The sequence below is a fragment of the Pyxicephalus adspersus genome, chromosome 11 (assembly GCF_032062135.1).
Source record: "Pyxicephalus adspersus chromosome 11, UCB_Pads_2.0, whole genome shotgun sequence".
Classification (NCBI taxonomy): Eukaryota; Metazoa; Chordata; class Amphibia; order Anura; family Pyxicephalidae; genus Pyxicephalus; species Pyxicephalus adspersus.
Window position 1 is genome coordinate 46,531,035 of NC_092868.1, and position 26,939 is coordinate 46,557,973.

General features: G+C 40.0%; 1 protein-coding gene across 4 annotated transcripts in view; it reads right to left on the reverse strand.

The window, feature by feature from the left end:
* Positions 1-26,939, reverse strand: part of PRDM2 (PR/SET domain 2) — a 66,709-nt gene that overhangs the window by 22,911 nt on the left and 16,859 nt on the right. For 2 of the 4 annotated variants that reach the window (XM_072426082.1, XM_072426081.1), the window contains exons 4-6: positions 26,044-26,147; positions 16,143-16,295; positions 4,976-5,105 (exon numbers count right to left, since the gene is read on the reverse strand). In XM_072426082.1, coding sequence (XP_072282183.1) covers positions 4,976-5,105; positions 16,143-16,295; positions 26,044-26,147 — 387 coding nt within the window. Of the gene's footprint in view, positions 1-4,975; positions 5,106-5,305; positions 5,319-16,142; positions 16,296-18,402; positions 18,501-26,043; positions 26,148-26,939 lie in introns of those variants that run through there. The other 2 variants (XM_072426083.1, XM_072426084.1) reach the window with 2 other exon arrangements.

Consider the following 26,939-nt stretch of genomic DNA (forward strand, 5'->3'; position numbering starts at 1 on the left):
GATTTTTTGATAGCCACGTCATAATAATTATTCACTGCTTTTTGGTTACTCCTGAAGGACCTGTTCAGCATGCTTTGCATATTCAAACAGGTCAAAAATGCAAGACTGAAAGAGTGCATTAAAAACAAAACACACAAACACAAAATTTAAATTGGGAGCATCCAAAAATTAATGAAAAATCCTTACAACAGAACTGCAGCCAAAAAAAAAAAAAAGTAACAAAAACAACTTTTGGGTGTCCCCATCTACCTGTGTGAGTTCCTGCTTCTTCATATTTCCATAATTTGCAATATTGTACTATGTATAAGTCTTGCAATATTATCAGAATTAATTTAGAAATGTCACACAATTTACTTTTGCTAGTTCCAGTCCAGTCCAATATTCAGCATAACTACTTCCTTTTTGAACCCAGGCTGTCTTGGATCCAACCCACCCCTGTGAATGGGCAGTGAAGTAAGAACAATGCAGTAATGATCTCATCTCCCGCTCTCTACCCCTATCAGAATGAATAGAACCATGTGCTACAACTTACTCTCACTTTACAGCCCTGCTATACAGGGGCTACAGGAGGATGATACAATCAAGTACTTAAACAGCTTGTATTTGGAAAATACATTTAATGGTATAATAATGGTTGCAGAGCTATATTATTTTGGGTCTTTAATACTTGGCTAGAGTTCAGCTCTCTAAAAAGGACAATAGATGGTAGATGCTGGAGAGTTAAATCTCATGGCAATATGTAAAATCTCTGTGGGACTCTGTAACATCTCTGCACACCTGCTGTGGCCCTTATATTGGGGTTGAATATATTGCAAGTCCATTTGATATTGTGCAGAACTTTGAGAAGCCGGGACTCACAAGGATGGACGGGGACACCTACATCTCAAGGTGGCCAGGAGGATAATGGCAGGGAAATCTCATTAACGAAATATATAGCAGCTACAGGAAGCCAGTGGCTCACTTGGTCAGACCAAATTGCTTGATTTTAGTTTAGTTGCTGAACAGTGTTCAAAAAAAAAGTTTAGAATCCAAAAATTATTGATCTATTTGCTACTTTGAAAAAGCTAACTATAGTGCTATTTTCAATTGTTGACATGATTCAGGATTGAATACTTATTGAATATTGTTATACTTAACAATACTTGTAAGTTGCCTCCCAAATGTTGATTGTTGAACGAAGTTTGGTGACAACAGGTCTGAGCATTGTTTTTGTCACACCTGATGGTAAAATGAAGCAACTGTAAAGCCTATGGCTGTGCCTCAAAGCATATACGAGGGACAGCATCAAAGGTAAATAAATAATCTAATTGGGTTTATTTAACATGCCCCAGTGAAGTCCTTTTTCTGTAGGATGATTTGTGGTGCACAGAGGCAATGAGGTCTTTACCAATGCAAAGCAATCTGATCTGGCTCAGCCCAAATCATGTCACAATACAACCATTCCAAGACACGGTGGCTCAGTGGTTAGCACTCAGGGCATGGGACACAGATTGCAAGTTCTCCCTGTGTTTGCATTAGTTTCCTCCGATTTCCTTCCACAATCCTAAAACAATCAGGGTAATTGGCTTCCCCCAAATTTGACCTTAGACTGTATTTGTACTGTATACAAGACATATGGTAGACTATGGTAGAGACATTAGATTGTGAGCCCCTTTGAGAGACAACTAGTAACATGACTATGGACTTTGTAAAGCGCTGAGTAATATGTCGGCACTATATTAATACTGCAGAAACCTGCAACGCACAGGTATTTTGAGGATATCATCTGTGAGGAAATATCTAACACCAAAACAGTGCCGTCAAATTGTTGGGAAAAAGAACACAACATGCTGGAATACTTAACTTGGGAATTAATTATTGAAAAAGTACTTATGAACAACTTTTCGGCTGTATGTATGCTTTGACCCAGTGATCAAACGAAGTTCAACATCAAAAGTGCTGTGCCTGCGTTAACTGTTAAGCAGACAACAATAAAGTTGTATCTCCTTTACTGAATCAGGTCATGAAGATATGGTGGAGGAGTAAAGCTACGTACACACTTCCAATTATTATCGTTGGAAAACGAACGACGAACGTTCATGCACGATATATACGAACGATCGTATAGCACCGATCCTGCACATAGAGTTAACGACACGATCGTTCGTAGATATTGTACACACAATAGATACGATCGTTTGAGCGATAGAGGAACTATGTGCATGACAGGAAAGTGAACGGACGTTCGTTCATCACGCATGCTCTGAACATGGACGATCAACGAACGACCGTACACACGAACGATGTTCAACGATCGTCGTCCAATCCGATCCGTCGGTCCGGTCGTTCGTTTCCAGCGACTTTCCTCGTTCGTCGGCGTCGTTGGTTACTTTTTTACGAACGATTTTTTGCCCAATCGATCGTTCGTCGTTCGATTGGAACGATAAAAATTGGAAGTGTGTACACACCTTAAGGCAGGTAAGGTAAGGACAAATGTTCTGGTTAGGTATCTGTCACAGTTATCGAGACGCCTTGGATCTGTGTCATGTGTATGAAGTTTCCCCAAGAGAACACTGGTGCTAAGACATAACTCAGGCATTTAGTCAAAAAAAATTGACGACACTGCTGCACAAAATGCAGAGTTGCTAGAGGTCTCATTACCTTTGGGTAGGGTAGGTGATCTGGGAAATACCGGCATCCCAAAGCATGCTACATACTGCTGTTTTTTTTCCCACTTTATTGTAAAAATGCACAACTAGGAGTCTGAATTCAACTTAAAGGGGAACTATATTTGTTGGTGGGTGGTGAGCTTCTGCCAAAATCAGCAAGTATGCATCATTTACTTGCAGATTATGACACAGACTTACCTGTGTGCAGCCACTCTGCAGCGATGAGAGGTTTAGGTCCTGTCATCTTTGCCATCCACTACGTGGCAGACTTCTGAGAGGACGGCCATTCTTTTAGGCCACTGGATGGCCACTGATAATGTAACACCACCGCACACAAAGCTGAGCTCTACACTACACTGTGCATGCTCTGTGCAGTAAAGAACAAAAACAAAAAGACACCATGAGCCAGGGGCCAGGGCTTTTTTTTTTTTTTTACAAAAGACTTTGCATGTCTTCTTTGTCAAAAAAGCTGTACCCCCTGGGGACGTTTTGTTTTTTGAGTTTAGGTCTGCTTTAAGGACATGGGGGCTGCCATTACTGACCTCCTAAAATAGTCATGCTACCTGTTTAGATACGTACACACAACAGATAATAGTAGCCGGAGACAAACGATTGTGCTTGCCTTGTGCCAAAATCTGATATGGCGGATTAATTAACGACCGATCTGGGACAACCACTGTGCACTCTTATGGAGAAGAACAAAGTTGGGTGCCTGCTCGTTCTCCCACCTTACCTCTCAATAAATAAGAATGGTGCTGTGTGTACAGCACTTGATCGCATATCTGTCACTAGAAGCAATCAGCAAGATCACTTCCTGTGACAATCTAAATGAAAAAAGGAACTGAGAAAAATATGTGTACTGTCATTGCTTGCTTTTATAGCTAAAACTCCAAAACTTTCTGGGTTACTGACCTAAAGCACTTATACAGACCTGGAGTTCTGGAACCCAAAGCCCAGCAAGGAAAGTAGCATTTTCACAAGCTGTCTGTATCTAAAATAGACACGAATCATAACACTGCTGTAAAGTTTATAAACGCTACAAACAAAACCATACAAACAACCCAAAAATAAAATCATTGTATGGTTCCCATTCCTCCAGCTGTCACACACACACACTTTTGTTCTTGTAAGTCCCAAGCAAGCAGGTCTTAACCACAAAAGAAACAATGGCCTTGCTACCATGATGCAATGAAAGCCTTCCCTGCCCTGCCCCTGCATGTGCTCTCCTGAAAGTAAGGCTTGATCTAGCAGAGATTATGGCTTCATACACATTGTTTGTGAGGATGTCAGGTCACAGTTGACCTTCGTTTCTACAAAATATAATTATAACCTAGGTATACTAAGTAATTTTAGGAGCTGTTTTAGGGATGTTTTACTCTTAGTAGTTTTTAGGTAATAGATCTAAATGACAGCTGGATTAAGTTGGCCATGTGATGGAGACTAGACGCTGAGACATGATCTGACCACAGAACAATCATGAACATTTATGGAAGAGAAAAGTCTCTGCAGACTGCTCCGACACCAGCCAAACCTTCCAGTAATATTAGCGACCAGGTAAATGATCCCAAAAAAGTCAGTCGACTTTCCTCGTCCCATTTTAGGAACGTTCGGGCAGATGGAATTTGTGAACATTTATAATCTTAAGCCCGCACAAGCTGACGCAGTCAGCACAGATCTAAACATAGGATGGCTGTAGAAAAACAAAAATTTAAGGAATCCATTAGGAGCTCTTAAAACCTTAAGATTTGTGCCGACAGCGGTCCAAATCGTTTTTAGCTTTTCTTAAATAGGCTAAAAAAAGGCGTAGGACACAAGCTGACTGCAAGGCTGAGTGTGTAATCTGTACGCCTTTTAAATCCGTACGCCCAGCACCTCTATGGCCCTGCATGGCTGTATGAGCTCTGGTTTAACCTCCAGTATTGCCGTCACGTCACAGCCTGAACTTCACATGCCATTCTGACTCTGTAGCGTCAAGGGGGATCCTGAACTGTCAATATGACACCTCGCTGCCAACTCATCGCCTTGCAAAGCTGTGAAGGAGCTCGGTGCAAGGCGTCCATCAGACGGATTAGATTAAGGCGTCCAGGGACGTTCCCTTTAAATAGCTTTTTGTTTTTTTCTAGATGGCGTAGGATCTGATCCGGGAAGTCTATGCCGTGCTGGCACCTACTCATCATAGGATTGAAGCAAGAGTGATCATGCACACACTGGGAAAGGTCACAGCGACATCCAAACAGCTCCCTTCCACACGCACAACAGGAAGAAAAGCCTCCCCCGCCTTCGTTTCTCAATGACAAATTCAGATCCCCCCTTTAAAAGCTCCTTACCCCTCCTGGATTTGGGCGAGTTTTTCTTGGTTCGGTGGCTTGCAGCCCTCTCTTCCTCAATAGCAGCTGCTATCTCAGGGTTGTCTTCTCCATTGTACCAGACTAGCAGCTCCTCTCCTGGCTCAATTGGCTGGAAGAATTAGAGAGACAAATATAACACCAATCAGAGGGGAGGTTGTTAGTACATTAGGCAAAAAAAAAAAAATGGGGAGAGAGCTAACAGGCAAGAGAGAGAAGCAGGCTCAGGGCCAGAGGGCGTGGAGCTAGCTATGGGGATTATAAACAGCTGTACTCTGCACTAGCAACATATTTCCTAACTGACTGACTCACCAAACAGGAAGAGCAGTTTAACTATTCAGCTTGTCTGACTGCAAGACAGGAGGAGGGGAGGAGGAGGAGGAGAATGAGGAGATGGTGGGGGTAGAGAGCTGAGCAAATGGCTTTCCAACAATCCCTCTGCTGGAAGGAGGACTGCATTATTAAACACTCACCATGCAGGCTGGCAGCATGAGAAACAGGTCAAACGCGTATGCTTAATGAAGCAACAGCAACGCAACAAAACCGCAGCTAGTTACAGCAACCAAACACATGGCAAACTGCTAAAATGGGTGCAAACAAATAATTTGCTGCAATTTGCTTTGAGAAAAAAAGTTAAAGCGTACCTAAACTCAGAAATTTCACTTTACATAAAAGGGTAGACAAGCCTTTAATGTAAGAATTCAGTTTTTTTTGTTTAAAGCAACCGTTTTTAAAAAGAAAGAAAAAGGTGCAGCACCACCCCCCCCCCCCGATTCTAGGTCGATCGAGAATGAATGGAAGTGCTGGGGATCCTGGGATACTTACGTCACGCATTCCCGGAGGCTCTTGGGTGCTGCTTTTGCACATACCTGAGTTTGTGAAAGGGGGAAAAAATTGCCAATCTCACGCATGCGCAGTGATATCGGCAAGTTTTTTTCCTACCTACGTCACCCGATCTCGCACCTGGGTCGGGTGACGTTGGAAGAAGGAAGATGAGGCCAAGATGGCGGTGCCTGGAGCGCCAGCACAAAGACGGATGTCGGGGCAACGCAAGGCATGATGGAAAAGTCCTCCGGAAAGATCGACTGCGATGCGGGATTAAAGTTTTTTTTTTTTTTGTTTTGGGGGACTTTTGAGTTTAGTTCCTCTTTAATGATTCAATGAAGCGACGGCAATGCAAAAAAACCGCAGCTAGTTACTGCAACCAAACACATGGCAAATTGCTAAAATGGGGGCAAAAATAATTTGTTGCAGTTTGCTTTGTAAAAATAAAATGGCTCCATAAATCGTTGCTCGGGGTTTGCGAATATTAATCGAACGGCAGGATAGTCATCTCTTGTTAGCAAATGTTTGCAATCCTGGACCAGATCTTTTCCAGGTTTGCTGGATCACCCAGCTTCACTGATAAAAGTATATCTTTTCAAGCCTTGGAGAGCTTTAATAAATTAGGGCCATAGTGTGAAAGATGATTGCTGAAGCACTGTGTCATATAAACAATGTATTCATCAATTCTTTCTAAATCTAGCAAATGAAATATATGAAAAATAGACCTGCACAAAAAAGTGCACATCGGTTTATTACCACTGTGGTTAGCATTTGGTTGATGTTCAGGGCCCATTCACAAATAAGTGAATAATCACGGACACGTGGTTACAGAACATGCCAACATGTGCTTCCAAACGAACCACAGCAGTATAAAATTGGACTTGTGATTGTAAGGTCTTCAGGACAGGGTACTCTCCTCCCCATGTCACTTTCTATTTAATGTCTATTTACTGTCTATTTAATGCACAGTGCTGCGTAATATGTTGGCGCTATAAAAATCCTGTTTATTATTAATAATAATAAAAATAATACCCTGTGATATTTGTACCTCTATGCTGGGTTGTCTTGCAGTGTGATACAGTCCACTTGAGATGCAAAACAAATGGCACCGCATTGCACCAATGTGTGCATTGTGCGTGTGTTACAGCAATGAAAATATAAGTAGGAGCCTCAATGTAGACCTGATGCCCAGTAGCAGATCTTTGTCCTAGAGATACTTCCTGTTTAACTACGTAGTACTATTTAGAGTACTAGTAGAGCTAGAAAAACTGTTTTTCAGTGACACTTATCTAATGTTGTAAGAGTGCTTTTTATTTGTTCCTATGCTAAATCTAGACACCTACGCCTTTTGATTGAGAAAAATTGTGACTAACCTTCATAGCCCTGTACAGACATCAGATTTCGGTCGCTGGAAATGATCATTTTCAGTGGCTGATGAATGAATGAGTGCAGTACACACAGTGACTTTTGATTCTATGAAGTGTGGGGGGGGGGGGGGAGCAATTAGCACCCCACTGTGCTCTCCTTTATATAAAAATACAGCAGTGGTTCTTAATTCTACCAGGGGGCTGGATAGATAACATTGGAGGACCTCTGTACAAATGCCAGATTTTCACCTGAGAAACACAACTATTCATTTCAGGTGAAAATCTGGCATAAGTACGAAGCCTAAAGCTGGTACACACGTGCAATATTTGTCATTGGAAAGGATCTTTTGCGACTGCACGATGCATGATTGAACGTTGTACATACAGCACCATTCTGCTCTATGGAGAGGGGAGGGGGGAGAACGATGGAGCGGCACCCCGCTGTGCTCTCTTCCCTTCGCTCATCATCTGTGGATCCACCAGGATGGTCGTCAGAACAACGGACGACGTGCACTGTACTCACACCAGATTCTCGTCCGATATTAGCCTGAGACTATTATCAGACGAGAATCATCTGACGTGTGTACGCAGCCTTAGCCTTATTTTTGTTGCTGGAAACAATCTTTTGTGATTATCTCAAAAAAGGAATGACAGATGAATGAGCGCTGTACACACAGTGCCATTCTGTTCTATAGAGAGAGGAGAGAACAAGCGAGCGGCACCCTGTTGTGCTCTTCTCCACTGACTTTGAACGACTGAACAACCAATGTACTTCATGGACCCATCAAGACGAATCCATACACATCATCAGGCGGCTGCTGTACACGTCAGATTCTCATCCGACACGAGCCGACCATTCATGTGTGCATAGCCTAGCAGTGCCGACCTAGCTACAAAAATGTAATTTCATTTATACCAAACAATAAGTAACAATTTGTGTGTGCTACATCTAACTAAATACCCAATCCAGAGGCAGATGTGGAGACTTAGAATGGGCCCTTTCTGTTTGTAACAATAAATAATAAATCAGGGGTTTAGAAACAAACTGAAATCTAAGAGAAGAGAAAATGATCATGCTGAAACCCAAGCAAAGAAATATTATCCAAATATCAGCAAGAGAAAACAAAAAACAATGGCTGTATAAACAAACAGTGTTGCCATTCAAGTGTAGTCCTCAATGTTTTCTCATTTGCAAAGCAGAAGAGAGAATTGTTCATAAAACAATAGCTAGAATTCAAACCTGAGGATAGATTTCTGGGCCTCCAATGTTAGGGCTCATGGGTATGTAAAAACTATATAAATAACTCTGTTCATTAATTCTGATCTCTGGGTTGATGGTAAATCCCCCTCCTCTCCTTTCCACCAGCTATATTGGCCGTCTAGCCGCTGGGTCCTCTCAGGAAGTCAGACAAAAACGTCAGTGCTGGCCCATCTGCACTTCTGGATCTGCGGTCCCTATCATCCAATGATGACACTATAAAAGGACCTTGGTAGCAAATACAGACGAGTGAAATCTTCCTGTACAATGTATGAAAAATTAAAATACCTTCCAGGATGAGTTAGAGGGGGCAGATCTTTGCACAGTAAAGGACTCAATTCAGTTTTGCATTCATAATATATTATATTCTTTCATGCAAGTACCCAAATTTATATCAGCCTCTTCCATTCCCTGTACAGCAGCATTCAGACTTTGCGTAATATACCTTTCTTGCACAGACTCTAGTAGTTCCCTACACATATCTGTGCTGTCAAAACAATTATGTGTTATATCACATGGACAACGCATTTAAGTGGCAACCCATCCCAAACACATCCACAACCCATTTGGATTTTGACGCATAGTTATAAAAACTGTCATAACATTACAATGTTAGTTACTTTAATATTTTTGGATCTCAGTGCTGCTGTTCTCCTGCAACCTCTTTGTAGCTACCTGCTGTCTACATGTTCTCTAGTGATGGCTGCATGGCCTGGGTGGGTTTCTACAACAGTGAGCAATGCCTGTGTAATGTTGTTGAATTGGACACATGTAGACTCCTTCAAGGTTGTAAGGACAGATTAGAAGAACAATTGGGAGATGGGTGCAGAGTTTTGTAATCTTATACCAGGTGGATCCTGAACAGCAAAATCACCAGGTAGCATTTATATTAAAAAATATTAATGAATCCCCTGATATCAGAAATTGTGGAATTTAAACAATCCAAAAATAATTTACACTGCTTAGCATGTAAGTTCTCACTGCATGCAAGAGCTTTTATGTTTAGTGTGATGGAATTGGGCCACATGCGGAAAGTTTCTTCTTTAACGTATCCCATGGAGAAAAACAACTTTTGACTAAGATTTTCTAGAGAACAGCACGAGTAACAAGTAGGATAATTTAGAAAAACAGCGGGAGAGTACGGTAACAATGGCACCTGGAAAGGGTGGGATATTTCAGGCATCAAGTGCACAGTCAGTTTTTGAAGGTGAGGATATAGATGGACAGCACGGTGGCTCAGTGCTTCGTATTCTGACCTTTGCAGTGCTGGGTCCTAGGTTCGATTCTCAGCCAGGACACTGTCTGCATGGAGTTTGCAGGTTCTCCCGGTGTTTGCGTGGGTTTTCTCAGGTTACTCTGGTTTCCTCCCACATTTCCCCTCCCCAAAACCATGCAATTAGATTAACTGTCTTCCCCCTCAAAATTGGCCTTAGACTGTGTTAAAGACATATGACGATGGTAGGAACATTAGATTGTAAGCTCCTTTGAGGGACAGCCAGTGACATGACTATGGACTTTGTACAGCGCTGTGTAATATGTAGGCAATATATAAATACTGTGTAATATTAGATGGGCAGATGTCTCCCTAGGACCTCAAAGCAAGGAGATGCTGGACCATCCCTGTTCTGGGACCTCCTATTTGTCTTCTGATGATAGGGACACAATACACATACGTAGTTTTTAAATAAGGAGGAACATCAACTCCGCTACAAAGAAACTTTTCAACAAGCTGGCTGACTTCTGTGTAGTAACGAGCAGACCTGGAAGCAAGAAGCATTCATTATCACCACCCATGAGCCCACTGTTGTATTAGACTTGGGAAAGGACTGTAATGGCAACATTTATTAGTTCTTAAGGTGAACTACTCCTGAGCATAAAGTAAAAGAGTAAAAGGCATATATCTGAGAGTGGTAAAAGATACATAGTTTATATATTGTGCATACAAGTTTGCAAACGTGTATAAATTTGCAGCTCCTTAACGCACTTAATGTGAACATGGGAACATGCCAGAGCTCCAACTTCAGAGCTAAAAATGTTGTCACCCCCTGTATGCCATTACCATCTGTTTGCCTGCCTGAGTGATGTTACTGGTCGCAGTGTAATCTCCAAGTCAGTTTGCTTTAGGCTTACATAGGGGTGAGAATTGCTCCCCATCCCCATGAGAGCTCAAGTATGGCAACTGGTCATTGAAACAAGCAGCACTGCATTAAAGTAGGAAGGGCAAATAGTGGGGGGTGAACAGAAGGGGATAATGTGAATATAACAATTGGGGAGGGGGTATTAGGTGAATCTATTGCTATGCTCCACATTGGTTGGGTTCATATTGTTAGTGCAATGCACAGTACATACATGGAGGTATCATGCATGGATGCATTTTTTGATGTGCATAATAATTTAGGTTGGCACTAAATGTTACCAAATCTGCATGCTTTTTTGGGTGCACCTTTAAAATTAGACAGGTATATGTGCATGTGTGGATACAAGAGACATTAGTTCTTTCTTAATCCTCCTGTATCACTGTCTGTACTAGTCTGTCATTTACAACCCCTTTTTAATGTACAGCACTGCATAATATGTTGGCGCTATAAAAATCCTGTTTATTAATAATAATAAAAATGACCCAGGAGGCACATATGAAAATGTAGAAGCACTAGAAAGTAGTTCATGCGGTTATGAAATAATTTCTGTTTGCTTTACTCCACTAATACACAGTTTGGCTCAATAAGAGTATGGATAGCCTGTGTTGCCCACAATGGCCACAGTGACCAGCATGCAAGCTTTATTTTTCAAGTATCAGAAAAGTCATAGAAGGGAGCCAGTTGGTTGCATAGTGGCCAAGTAGTCTGGATGTGAATCCAGACTAAAAGATGTAATGTCTCCAGACCATTTTTTTTTTAATTCTTACAATATTGTGTGTGCATTAAATGTATTTTATCCATGTGAAAACATCTCTTGCGTAGACATCCAAAAGCCCTGAGACTTCTGCTGGGCATCACTATCTTGAATGTGATGCCAGAAAACCCAGTAAACACAGAACTTCCATTCAAGTGACAGTCCACACCCTCAGCAGCTACAGATACAGCAAATAAATCTTATGTAGGATGATGAACGGTGAAGGAGCTGGGCCAAGACAGTCAGTAATATGACAATCCAGAAGTAGCCCAGAATAGGGCAAATATTTGCAAGGAGGCAAGGGCCTGCGTTAGGGAACTGTCCAGTCCAATTTTTGAATATGTTTAAAGTCAGACTGCAACTGCATGCAAAATTATTTTTGGATTGGAAAAGTAAAGCTTGTAAGCATTAAAAATTACCTAATTTGTCTACAATTTACCCTGCACTTTGTTTAGGTTAGTGACAGGGTCTCTTTAAAGCTGCAGGTAGCAACATCACACAAATATATAGAAAATACACAAATAAGGTTTACAAGAAAACATTATAATGGGCATGGAAGGTCTAGAAGAAAAGACTGGAGGGCTAGAGGATCAGTGGTGCCAAAAGCAAACAAAAAATACATTCTAGCTATTATTTCATTCTAAAAAGTTAGAAATGTCCTCTGGCTAAGGGCCCATTTGTATAAATCTATATTGCCCATAGTATTTGATCAGATACTAAGTACAAGGTTCTTAGAAAATGACAGCTGAATGTAAATGATCTGAGCAATGTATACTTCCCCTTCCTTTATTTCTCAGTCTCTCTCATTCACAGTAGTGCAGTACATTGTGACAAAAGAATGACCTTTAACCCAAGATGAAAGAAAGGACAGCTTTGGTCTCTTTCAGTAAGCGATCTTAGTGAAGCTTTAAAACCCTATTCCCTGCCTCCCTGGCCTACTGACATATAAATAATATTATTTTATACATTTTCTGAATGACAGCCAGTCAAGCAGTATTTTCAGTAGCCGACAATGATTACCTCTTCAAGTGTCCAATAAAACTCAGCCAGGCTAGTAAAGTACCGGGCAATGTGTTTTACAGGGCAAACAATATTTAAATGATATGTCTATTGAAAAAAAAAGTTTCATCACAGGTAGGAGGTTACTATTTTCCAAAAGCAAAATCAGAGTCCCATTACAGGTATGGTATCACCAAACATCCAGGAATATTTTACATGAATTTATGATTCATGCAGCAATCAGTTGAAACATTAAAACCACCTGCCTAATATTGTGTGCGTTACCCTTGTGCCATAAAATCAACCTTGACCTATCAATGCATGAACACTACGTGACTTCTGAAGGTGTCCTGTGGTATCTGGCACCAAGATGTTAGCAGCAGATTATTTAGGTCAAACTGCCTCCCCCTGGCCTTCATCTTGCAGAGACACACCTATATATTCACAATGTAAATGAAAATGTGGGTGATCAGACCATAGTCTAGTTGTGGCGTTCATGTACCCTTCATAGGTACTTTGGACAGTAGACAGGGGCCAACATTAGCAGTTTGATTAGTGTGAAGCCTCTTGGACCACAAGCTGCAATGCGTTGCATGTTCTGACACCTTCCTTCCAATTTACACTACGGCACCTCTTCTGTGTTATCAGACCAAATGGGTTAGCCCCCCTTTTCTGAACACCCACAGCACCCGCCATTTTGTCCACGGCTTACCAGTTGTCCTTCTATAGACCATTTTGGTACAGTCTAAGTATTGCATACCAGGAAAACCTGTCGTTTTGGAGATGCACCAAAAGTGGAAGTCAAAGTTTTCTGTGGGTTTATTGTTTTGGCTCATCTGTGTATATTTTTATATGATATTTTTGACATTTAGGCTATAGTGGAATTAACAGTGCATATCAGGACATGGTTACATGATACGACCCAAGCTGTTTGCTTGAGCAATATAAAATACGGATGGGAACAAATGACCTTGCGGAATGACCATTCTTAGCCGCGAGCTGAAGGGCTGTGATTGGCATCCTAAGTACAAAACACTGCAGCTGAGGAAGCAGATTCATCCTTCACACGGGATGGCTGGCTTGGCATGGTATCTATTACAAATGTTTTACTACCAGCCGGTTAAAATATAGTATTTTAATTGCCAAAACTGTACTTTGACCCCCACTTGTAGATATTTATGTCAAAGATTAACAAAGTCTTCCTTGCTTCAATCAAAGAAAAATTAACTAGCACGGGAAGTAAAAGTTGTCATGAACTTCACACAGGACTTGAACATACCTCCATGATAACGCTTACAAGACTTCATTACCTTCTTTATATCCTTTTCACAGCCCCTTGGGCTTTTACTCCATGGCCTCTACTCCTCTTCTTTAACTTGTCTTAAATGAATAGAAGATACTATGATACAATGCAATTTTCCTTTTGTTCATCTGCAAGCTGAATGATCATTAAGCTTTAAGCCCAATTTACTTTTCATCAGCTCAATATGTTCCAGGTGCATTTAAATAATATGCAAAATCCTGAGCATTTTTCAGTATGCTTCATTTATATAAATGGTGATCAGTTTAAAAGATTGCCCCATTTTCAACCTTATTGCCATTTTTATAATTAATGCCTCTTGCTTTTATTGTCCCAAGTGGCGATTGGCAGATAATTAGACTTAATTATTGTTAGGAACATATAGCTATGGTGGGGACATTGGATTGAGAAAAGCTGATATCATGACTAGGATTGTGCAAAGTGCTGTAGAGGATGTTGGCGATATATAAATACAAAATAAAATTAATGTGCCTACAGAACCACCAAAATCATGAAAGTTTCAAAGAAGAATCCGTGGTGCTCCAACATGACAAAAAACAAGGCTGAGAAGACTCAAGGCTGAGACTACCTTTTCTTACAATTGCAGTGGAAGAGCTGGAAATGATTTGCTTTCAGTACACAGTAAAGCTCTATAATTATACGAAGGCTCTGTACACACAGGGGGTGTATCAGATAGAAAACGCTCTCCTTCTGGCAAAGGGAGGGGTGTCAGAGGGAAGCGTCTGTAAATTGTTTCTGGACTAGATCCAGCAAGCAATGCACTGGGGAATGCAATGCCAAACAAGGGTAATTGGCTCAATCGGCACCCGTCAATTGGGAAGGGAGGAGGAGACTGGAGGATGCTGTTCTTTTATTTTTAAAAAAATACCCAAAGTGTGTAGAGCTTAAGAGCCTGTGCACAATACAATTATTTTCTACCATGTGTGCATAACTACAATTAAAATGTGTACCACTACAGGCAATAGTGTTTTCCATCTGCAAACAGATATAGATTAGTGTATGTAAACCCAACTGTTACATTATTGGTCAATTTTGTTATATTTTCTTTATAATCTTGCTGGAAATACTGTGAGCCGCCTGTGCCATCTTCCAGTGTGGTTACCAAATGCATTGTTCTCTGTTGACAACAAAACCACATACCGGTACTTTATGTTATGGACAACATATGAGGAGTCTTGCAGTCCTGTTAAGCAGGTAAGCAGATTTTGCAGGTAAGCAGATTTTGTCATTTTAGGACTAAAATTGTGTTATTGGCAGATTTATAGCCAGTGTGCAAAGAAAGGTTCTAGAGATAAGGAAGTGGGGAGGAGATGAGGAGAGGTCTGTGTTCTTTGCAATGCTTAAGAAATGAAGTAGACAGAGCTGACACTGCATACTTTTCAATTCAGAGTTGTGTCATAATGCTAAAGAGAAAGGATGGAGAATACTATATTTCTGGCACATCTGTACTTGCAGCATGTTTAAAGGCATAAAACACTGAATGTGTTTTTAAGTTTTGCCTTGACATACACTTTATTATTCCTATGTACAAATCCTTCTGTGCACCATGATCTACATTGTGCAGGTAAAAAGAAAGCCTAGGAACTCTTTCTTTGTGCAGGAGATATGTAAAATTTGCTATATCTTTATTGATCCTTTATAGAGGCAGCAGTGGCTTTACAACTTTTTCTTCTTCAAAATCTCACAAAACTTGAGAAAGCCAGAGCACATTAACCTGCAGAGAAACAGTGCGTGGCCACAGGTTTGCAAGTACAAGGATTTTTATGGTATGAATCTAAGGTTAATTTCCCTGCTAAAAAGGGATTCTAATGTGATTTTTTTACCTGTCCACAATAGGATTTAATTGTATTTATTATGTTTTATGATTGCATTGCTGGTTCTTGTGGAGGTGACAGACAATGTCTCTTTTGCAATAAACTTACCTATTTAATTGCATTTTTTTTTTACTAAACTCACCTCTATTAGTTCCACTGCTGGCATCCTTACTCTGTCCTACTACAAGTTTGGTATCTTTGGCCATCTTGATTGGCCATGCCAGGATGGTATAACGTCCATGCATTCGCCAGAATCATAGCAGTATATTAAAGATTTTGAACAGGCAAATACGTTTGTTTTTTTGCAGGAGGACATGGATTTTCCATTCTGCAATAAAAAACCTGCTTGCTGACAATTTTCTAGTTTTACATTTTGTTACACTTAAAGGAATGCTGGAACGGATGAAAAAGTCAAATGCAGACATTTTGAAACATACTTGTCACATGGACTCTCTCTACCTCAAATGAGGTTGGCCTCTCAAGAAGCAATGAAAGCAAGGATGCTGCAAAATAAAGTTTAGCTGTAGTCAGGCTTTAGGCAAAGGTGCATATTAACACAATAAAGTCAGAGTATATCCTCCCAAATTCTGGTACTTATTAATATATCCACCAAATCGCAGGTTCTAACAACCACTGAAAAACAAAAATAAACTCTAATAAAGGGGTCACCTACCTTGAGGGTTTTGTAATATATTGCCCTGTTAATCTCCAGAGGACAGAGGTTCTGCTCCTTCGCTGACCGAGCCCAGTTTATATAGCGCAGCCAGTTTCCTTTGTAAGGATCGGTGGCATCAACACACATCCAGCCCAGGTTTGGGTAATACACCTAAAACATAAAATAGATCAGCTTTGTCTGCAGCAGACAACACTCCAGTAACAGCTATCCACAAATCATCGGGCTTAACACCGCTTCAATGGCAGGTAAGGACATTTAGGATGGAATAAGCGCACAGATGGCAGTTTCAAAATTGCACAAGCAATTAAAATGAGTATTGGAAAAGCAGTCTATATTACCAGCCATACTCACAAGCATTATTCTGGCAATTTCAAACACTTTCAACCTGTTTTTGATCCCAAAAATAAAGATTAAAACCATTCCAAACTACCAATATCCCAGCTTTGAAAACACGAATAGTAGTTGATTGCCTTGAGCTGATCTAATTTTCAGACAAGCCAAATGTTTTTACTACACAGAATTTCATACAATTTGAATCACTTTCTATCCACTGGGAAATTTGATTGACCAACAAAATCCAAATGATAGTATGGTAAAGACATGAATGACAGCTATATACAGTTGTGTTAAGGATTGAATTGAAAACAAAAAAATATAATTATGACAATGACTTGTCAGATTTTGCTGCTGCATAAGATCTCTGCCCAATCTTTTTGCTGTTGATTAGGACCTTCATTTTATGTCTTTGATTACTTTAAGAGTTCAAAGCTTTTGTTGGGGTCTTATTGCCTATCTGGGCCCCCAAGGCGATTTGTTTTCTTGTTCTGTCCTGGTGACCACTACTACAAAGTGGACTTGTAGAGAGTTCCCATCACTTTGTTGTGTATCTGGCACAGGAAATACTATGAACATCCCTAACAAACTTCCTGTGGGTGTCTTAACCATTTTCTACTAATCCAAAAGTAAAAAACTTGGATAAAAGGAAAAAAAAATTCCATGAAAAAATAATGTTTAAAGTAGAACCTCAAGCACATAAACAAAATATAGCCCTGCAAGATTGTTATCAATAAAATGCATGCCCCCTAAATGTGTGTGTGTTTTCTTTGCATTCAGTGCTGTTATAAATACATACTATAGGCACTAGGTGTATTTTAAGGAGCATTAGAGGAAGTCATAAGGCACAGATTGTCCTCACTAGAGGCATAGGATTTGATTTAATAAAGCTGGAGGAGATACGCTTTCTTCAGTGAAGCTGAGTGATCCAGCAAATCTGGAATGAATCCAGGCCAGATTTCAAAACATTTGCAAACAAATACCAAATAACTTTGAAGGAATTCATTCCAGGATTGTTGGATCACCCAGGATCACTAATGAAAGCGTATCTTCTCCAGCCTTGGAGAACTTTATTAAATGAGGCCCATAATGTCCAAAAAGAAGCCTGTAAACTGCATGTAGTGATGTAATGCTTTGCCTTTATTAGTGGCACAGGATCTGAAATGAATGCTTCGGCACATTTACATTTGATACACATATTGGACCAAATATCTATTTACTTGTCTGGCTATATAATGAAGAATAACAACTGTGCAAAACTGGTTGGCTGCTTATTGGAAGGGCTGTAAAAATCTGGATGATTTCTTTCTAAACAATGTTGTCAGCTGAGAAAATATACTAATACAGCTTGCAGCAAGTGGTTAGGGATCCTACCCATCTGGCACTGTCAATATATGTTCAATAATACGATTACTGTACTATAAGGGATCTATTAAAAGGTCATTAAGCTGCTCTATAAGCAGTAAATCTAAAACACTTCTGAAACATTCCCTGGTGGAGAATAAAATACTGTCATTGAAACACATGGACCTTGAAGATTCTCCACCAGGGAATGTTTCAGTGAATGTTAGATTCATTGTTTTATAAATAGACCCCCAAATACCTCATGTACACATTTCTGGTCCCCAAATTCCCATCAGGAGCTCCCCACATACATTGGAGTTGGAACATTTTCCAAAAATCAGAACAAATTTAATTTTTCTTCATTTTCTGTACCAGATGCAGTTTAGAGAAGAAGGAAAAATGTATTTTACACTAATCCTTTGGTGCTGAATCCTTTACATACCCGGTAAGTATCTACATTACTGCTTTATTATTCCCAATCTACACGCCATTAAATTTATTCTAAGCTTTGACAATGAGCAAGCAGTGCAGCCAGACAATGGGTGAAGGCAGCGATATGGGGTATAGGAAGGGACGTTACCAGCAGAAAGAGAATGTTAAAGACTCAGATCTCTAGTTAGGCCACATCTGGATTATTGTCATCAGTTCTGGAGACCACATCTCCAGAGAGGTATAAAACTAAAAGAGAAAGAACAGCAGCTAGGTGGTAAAAATATCTTCAAAACAAAACTCAGCAGTTCTAGAGACCCTTTAATGATAATTAGACTTCCCTTCCCACTTCCTGGCCCCTTTATCAATAAAGTCTTTAGAATACCGTACTTCCAGATTCAAGAAAAGCCACAATGCACTACCTGGTCTACCTAAGACTGCTGGAGTGTTTTTTCATTCCCAAACCTTTTTCCAACCATTGAAAATCTTACACACACAACATGATCAGAACAAGAAATGGTTACAGAGAATGACAGCACCTTTTAAACCATACACAAAGTTATACATTTGGCTTAAGATGCATAAATAAAGATCTCCAACCAAACCCAAGAACTTTTTTTACACTTACCTTTGCAGCTCTGCTTCTCAGATCCAGCTCAACGAAGTTCTTTAAACAATGCCCTCTCATATCTTTTACCAAATTCCAAAATGAGAGGCAAAACCCATTGCATGTATTGGAGAATTGTCCAACATTGGGTAAAGGGGACACAGACCTAAAGCAGAACTACAGATATGTGTAGGGATTGCCACCATCCATTGTTTGGTACAAAGGTTCTTCGGTGGTGACCTTTCTGCTGTACTACACACCTCATACCTATACTTCATAGGGGTCAATCAGGCAGGCGGTATCTATTTCATATCCATATGTATATATTGTTAACATATAATGCAGAGTAAATAGAACTTTTCACATCAGTACTCAAGTCTTAAATAAGCTCACAATTTATTGTCCCACTGGCAAAACAAACATACTTGGGTCAGTTTGGGAGCAAGCTGATCTAAAGACCATTGTTTTCCCCAAGGTTCTATGGACTTTGCAAAGGGTTACAGGAGCAATAAGCAAATTGTGCCTCTCAGGTCATTTATCACTGACACCAATGATCTTTTTGGCTATCTGTAATGCTAAGTACACACATGCAATAATTGTTGTTGGAAAGGATCTTTTACAATCCATTCCAATGAAAAAGGGCTGCATGATGCATGAATGAGTGCTGTACATACAGCACTGTTCTGCTCTATTGATAGGGGAGGGGGAAAATGAGCAGCACCCCTTTGCGCTCGCTCCCCTTCACTTACATTACCAATATTCGTTGTCCGTGGATCTGCCAGGACGGTCATTTGGACAATGGAGGACGAGCACTGTACACACGCAAGATTCTCGTCTGATATTAGTCTTGAGCCGATTATCGGAAGAGAACCATTGCATGTGTGTACATAGCCTAAGGATGACAATCATCGCAATGGTCAACAATGTAAAATGTATGCTTCCCATTGACAACCACCCTAATATAGTGTGAGCTGTGGATATAGTAATTATAGAAGGGGTTCTCCGAGACCTAAAATTTATTTCAAGTGTTACTCTATGTTAAAAAGGTTAAGAAAGGCTGCTATGGATGAATACCAGTACAGTCCACTAAATACACTCATCTATCCAACATGTATCTGTAATTATTGACACTTTTGTATCTGACATTAGTTGAACAATTTTTTGGCATTTTTCTGCTGCTGAGTTTTATGCAAATAAAAAGCAAATGCTTAGGCAAGTCTAAAGTGTGTTAGAAAACAACTGTTCCTCAAGCAAATTGAATTAATAAAAGGCTCTTGCTGAGATTGCCATTTAACTTACAATCTATTCCGTTTTAAGCAACAAGTCAAATCACACATAGTGTCACAGTGTAGGTGTGAAGGGGGGATTCAGTATGCAAGCATGCAAATCAGGGAGATATGCAATCTTTTGATATGGCCATTGTACGAGAGTAAGGCTACGTACACACATACAATGGTTCTCGGACGATATCGGACGTGAATCTGGCGTGTGTACAGCGCCCCTCGTCTATCATTTGAATGACCGCCCTGGCAGATCCACGAACGATGGATGACAAATGATCGTATTTGAAGCAAAGGGGGAGAGCACGCAGCGGGGTGCAGCTCTGTCGTTCTCCCCCTCCCCTCTGCGTGAAGCAGAACGGGGCTGTATGTACAGCACTCGTTCATGCATCGTGCAGTCCTTAGTCGTTGGAAAGGATCATGAAAGATCCTTTCCAACGACAATTATTGCACGTGTGTACCCAGCCTAAATCTTTCACGATCCTTTCCAAGGACAAACAACTGCACGAAGCATGAATGAGCGCTGTACATACAGCGCTGTTCTGCTCTATGGAGAAGCTATACAACCCTTTTATGTAAGGTAAAAATGCTGTTTATTTAGGTTTTTTTAAGTGCAACACCCCTAAATTCTCGATCGCCTAGGCGATCCAGAATGAATGGTAGCACAAAGCCTCCCGGGATGCACAAAGCCTCACGCATGCGCAGTGAGATCGGCACGTTTTTTCCAACCTACGTCACCCGATCTCACACCTGCGTCGAGTGACCTAGGAAGAAGAACCCGGAAGGAGGCAAAGATGGCGCACCCAGCACGCCGGCCCGATGACATTTACCTGGATGATGCCTCCTCCGGACCAATCGACTGCGCTGCGGGATTAAAGGTAAGTGTGTTTTTTTGTTTTAGCTACTTTAGAGTTTCTCTTTAACAGTTGATTCTGGCTGGGACTGAACTTACTACACATTTAATTTTAAAGTCAAAAGTACATAGCATTATAGAGAGGACATATAGCATTCAATCATCAAGAAGATGGTATAGAGTCATCATTACACATAGGATGTATTTTAAATATATAAATAAAGTTAAAGCTATTAAAGTGGAACTGAAGTTTGGCATCAGGCAGGTTCATTTTGCAGAAAGGAACAGGCAATACCCTTTCTGCATTAAGCATGCTTACCTGCCTGACCACAGCCCAGGTGTCAAATTTTACAACAGCGAAGGTACATCAGTCTGGCCTGGCCAATCAAGAGAGACGAATATCTGGATGTGGAAGAACAGAAGGGTGAAGATGACGATGCCCATGACAAAATGTGGGCAGGTGAGTGTCCCCAGGGTTTAGTTCAACTTTAATTTTGGATAGTAGATGAAGGATAAAACTTTTCCCATTTTTTCACAATCTAAGAGGAAGAGTAAATGCCATTTTAGACCTTTGTCAATGAAATATATCTCCCTATTTTTTCCTGTTTTGGTGAACCTATTTTGGATAGTCTATCAATTTCTATCTCAGTAATAATGGTCACCGGAACAAATGTACGTAACTGAGCAAACAAAACAGAATAAAATTCCCACAATCCTTTCCAACGACAAAAGACTGAAAGATGAATGAACAAGCGTTGTACATATATCGCTGTTCTGCTCTATGGAGAGGGGGAGAACGAGCGAGTGGCACTTCTCTCCCATTCACTTGCATTACGGTTGTACATTGTTCATGAATCTGCCAGGACGGATCCATGAACCACTTTGGACGGCCTTTGTACACACGTCAGATCCTTGTCTGATACTAGCCCTGAGTGTACATTGCCTAAACATTCCCTAATCTATCCAAAACTAAATCAAATATTGATTGGATTTTGATTTTAAAGGTAAAATTGTGGAGTCCAAGTAAATAAGTTTGTATTGATTACAATAAAAAGGCTACATAACGGTACTACATAGTTGACTACCTGTCTGCTGAATGCCAGATTTACTAGTTGTAGAATTGATTGTACAATTCCTAAGACTACATAACTGTTCATTAGTCGCTCATGGCCACATCACCAGAAAACACAGAGAAGACTGGATGTCCATACTGCTGCCATTTACAGCTAACACAATAAATCCATCATTCTGCTGTCCACAAGGAGCAGCTGCACATATGGAAAACATCAGATTTGTAGTTGGCTGGTAAAGATGTGATTTAATTCAAAGTAGGAAAGTGCAAACTACTTTTTTTTTTTAATCTGTACTATGAAAGTATGAAGGCTGATCAAGAACACAGGGACATGACCTCAATACTAATATTAGAATGTACTAGCAGAAGACCATTTGATGTTTGGAACAGACCTCTAGCAGAGGTAGTGAGTCAGTCAACTGTAAAAGAATTTAACCATTCTTGTGGCAAAAAAATCTATACAAAAAGCAAAGAGGCAGAGTCAGTGGATGGTCTTTTTGTGTTGTCATTCTTTTATATTTCTGTGCTGACCTTTCCCTCTGAAATACCACTTGCCTGGCCACAATGATTGAATAGCTTCAGTACTTCCCGAGTCACTAATCTTGGCACCTGGGCCTCAATTGGATGTGTAGTCTAAACCGCAAAGTTTGATGCAAACATTGCCCTTGCGTTTGCGTTGGTGGTGCAGGTCTATCTCCAGAAGAGAAAAAGTAAAAGCTCAGCCAGGAACAACCAGAAACCAAGCCACAAACCCAGAGCAACCACAATACAAATGCATCCACATGCAAACTCTTACACAGAATGGTTCCCAACTACTCCCATTAGGTTCAATGGTAGCAGTTTAGAATAAGGTTAGGCAAAAATTGGCCTGCATTGCATTTCCCCCAGTAGTTATGGGATGGCTCAACTCTTGCCTGCTCAGCCCTACAGCTTATCCTTCCTATGCAGTCTTAGAGCGTATCAGTAAAATGAACAAAAGTGAATATACTTCTACAGGGAATGATATAAACATTTTATAATAAATGAGCTTTTCTGGATTTTCACCTTAAATGTCAGCAAACAGTAACAGCTACATTGTTAAATCCCTTAAAAATAGCTTTTGTACCAGCAATGTACTTATAAATTAAATAATACAATTCAGCCTTGGTAAGAGAAAAGGACATATGCAGGTATCTAACTCTGATAACATATTCATTGCTTGGATACCTGCAGTTTAACTTTGTTTGATCTACACAGAAATCGCTGTTCAAGGATATATCCCAATTATGGAGCTGACATGACTTAACCACTTGTCTGCAGGAGACCATTCCAGGGCTCTCACTGTCTTATGTGTCCTATTTCATATAAAGACTTGATCTGCATGCTGGTCTGCTTGCAAAGTTAAAAGCTTAAATAACAATCTCAGACTTTTAAAACAGCCTTGTGTTATAAATCTGAATTCCTACTGTGAAACTCCCGGAGCTGAGCTGAAAAACCACGAGCTGGTATGCGTGTGCAGACTGTACTGTGGAGATGAAAGATCACGCAAATGACTTATTTGTCCTCTGCACTGAGCGATTTGGGTTGGACATGGAAACCAGGTAAGAAAAAACCAAGAGGTGTTGTCCTTAGCAATCAAGTCTGTACTTTCTTTAAGGCCTACTACAACATATTGGATAATAAGAAGAGAAATACGTATCAGGCATAGTCATCTCAAATACATCATTTTTCACTATATTTTTCATTTTTGAGTTTCCAAGGGTCCTAATATTCACCTTATAGGTCAGAATATGACATAAAGGGAAAGTTAATCTTAAGTCTATACAATGCCATCAAAGTCTGAAATTCTACAAGGCCACATGGACCATGTCATTGGGCAGCAGGGCTCCCAAGGAGGACACACAACCACCTATTGGCAGTATTAGTTTCCTGATTGTCCCCTTTTCATTACCAATGAAGTATAATATGTCCTCAACACAATGGTTTAATAAAGCTTTCCAGGGCTGGAGAAGATAAACTATCATGGCAGAACCAGGGTGATCCAGCACACCGTGAAAGATTTGATCCAGGTTTAAAAATGTTTGCTAATGTTTGCTAATATTTGCTAGTAGCAAATTATTTTTAAGAAATCCTTTCCAAGTTTGCTGGATCACCCAAGTTCAGCCATGATAGTCTATTACTATCAGTGTTGGAGAGCTTTAAAAAATCAGGCCCTTTTGTGTATTTTTATACTGCCAACATACTTACAGTTCATTCGCTATGGGTTCAATGATTCTAGAATCCGACCACTAGCATAATAGGGTGAAACCTTATATCTAGTCATCGGTTCTGGTGGTAATGATGCAGAGATGCTGATTTACTAATCAACTACAGCATGTTTACTTTGCAAGGTATTTTTTTTTACTTAAAAAATGTAATTATTTGCAAAGAATAAGAAAAAAAAGGATAAAATGGACATATCAAACATCAGTAGGGATATGTATATGGGCATATATGTGTGTGCACTTGTCTCATCCACCAGGCCCAGAATGCTCTAAAGCAACACTCTACATTAAGTTTTACAAAGATTCAGAAAATGATTCTTTAGATGGAAATCCAAGCCTGTATGTGACCCTCAAAGGCTTACATTGGAAACTCCTGTTACCGAACTTGTTTAATAAATATACCCCACTGTGAGCATATTGCCCCTTTTAACCACCCCATACCCTGCCTTGGTCTAGATGGTGTGGCCATGACATCTGAAAATTATAATGTAATACTACAGTTGGCTAGCTGACATTGGAAAGATGGGAAGATATTTGTATTGGGGGGCATGAAGTAAAAAATCCAGCCAACTGACGTGATATAGCAAGATTAAAATTCCTAGTTTACAAGGACGAATATTGAAGATCCACTTAACATATGAAATATATAGTTCCTTTGTGTCAAAAGAGGTTTCTAGAGTCTAATCCACCCGCATGCACCTTTTCATATAACTTGATGGTATTATGGTGGGCCAAAACCTTCTTCCTCCAGCACTTACCCTAAAGTAATTTAATGTCACTTTCATAGTAAGAATAATGATTTGAAGATTAGGCACTAGAGGGAGCTTTGTATTCTCCATTACTCAGCAGACCTATACACATACATAGTACAGAGAAGTAAAGCATACCCATTGTGTGGCACTGCAAAGCAGGAAGCATGGCCTGCATATGTAATCAACAAATATCGCTGCACCCATGCACATACATAATTTGAAATAACAGACAGAAAAGGAGTGATATAAAACATTATTATACCACATTGCTAACCCAGATTTTGTTGCCTGCAGTGTTCTATTTGGCAAAGTCAATGGCATGAGTCCAGTGGAGCATCTTCAGTAAACCCTGACTACCACTGTAGCAGGAATTCATTCAGTGAACCTCCAGTGTAAGGAGGCTCTTCTGCTACTAATCCAACTGTACTGTATGCTCTGGGTTTCCAGAGCCCTAAAAAGCATTGCAAGGGTTAGGAAGGTCTCTTGTAGATTGAACCCCTATTTATGGAATATTTCCCATCCCTATGCTCCTGTGCTGGTCTGTTCTGCAAGAGGCAAGAGTCCTAAAGTTTTTTTTAATGTTTTTTATAACATGTTAAAGTTCTGCTTGACAACTGGTGACAGCAATTGGACTTTGCAATTGGCAAGAAGGTCACATGCTTGCTCATATCTGAAAGAACCAGTACATCAAAAAAACAGCAATAAGTATGGATCTTACAGGAGAACCTGTCACTTTGCCCTAAATAGGAATACATTTTGGATTGTACAATGTACACCTTTTATGTAGTGTGCTGCCTGATGTTTGATAATATGTTTTACAGTGATCAGCAAACAATCTGAATGACAGATGTTGAATTTATAAAACATGTATGTGGGATGTAAAGAACTGCCTCTATTCCTTTTAGTAAGCCCAGCACAGTAACTGACATCCTTAGGGTAATATTAGCTGATGAGAATACTGGACAGGTTCTCTTGAACAGCTCACCTCCCACATGAAGACATTGTTCCTCACTTGAGACCTCTTCTTCTTCTCCCCAACAAAAGGTCCAAATTTCTTCCCTCTAGGAAGAGGCTTCCTGGCCCAAACACCTAAAATAAGAATTCACAAGTGTTATATTTTTAGTATATTGAGTATAATACTTGGGAATAGTTTAATGTACAGCGCTGCGTAATATGTTGGCACAATATAAATCCTGGTAATTATTATTATAATAATAATAATAATAGATGGCAGGGACTGCTCTGATAAATGTAGTTGCACCAAAGGTGAAATTTCTAATTTAAAGACCAACATTAAAATAATAAAGGTAAAAGCACAAAATGAGTGTTTTTCATCACTATATATTTTTTATTTGCTTCTGATGTTCTTTTAAACTTGCTAGAAATTTGACTGCTCCAGGAGTCAGCTCCCCTGCTCCCCCCTGCATGTCATAGGGCTCTCCTCTTTTGGGAATGTCTAATTACTATTTGTGTTGAATCACCACTCCATTTGTGTAGCTACCATGGGAGGGGCAAAGGGGAATACCACAGGGGGTCACTTGAGTGGCAGATTTGGGACGGTTGTTATCATATCAAAGATAGTGGCAACCAGCAGAAGTCTCTGGGTCTGCACAAATATTTGATATTTGAAATATAATTAAATGTCTGTTTTTACAAATAACCTTTATGCATAAAATGCAAAGATAGTACTACAGGAAGATATACGTTGAAATTAAAGAGACCCTGTCTTCAGACCATTCATGACAATTCCAGGTAAAAGTTAATGTATAGTTCCAACATGGCCAGTGTTAGTATTGATAGCACCCTAGGTTTGCCCCTTCCCTTTGAAAGTTGATGCATGAGAATTAGAAAACTTGCTTCCTAAAAGTCTATAAAAGTTGA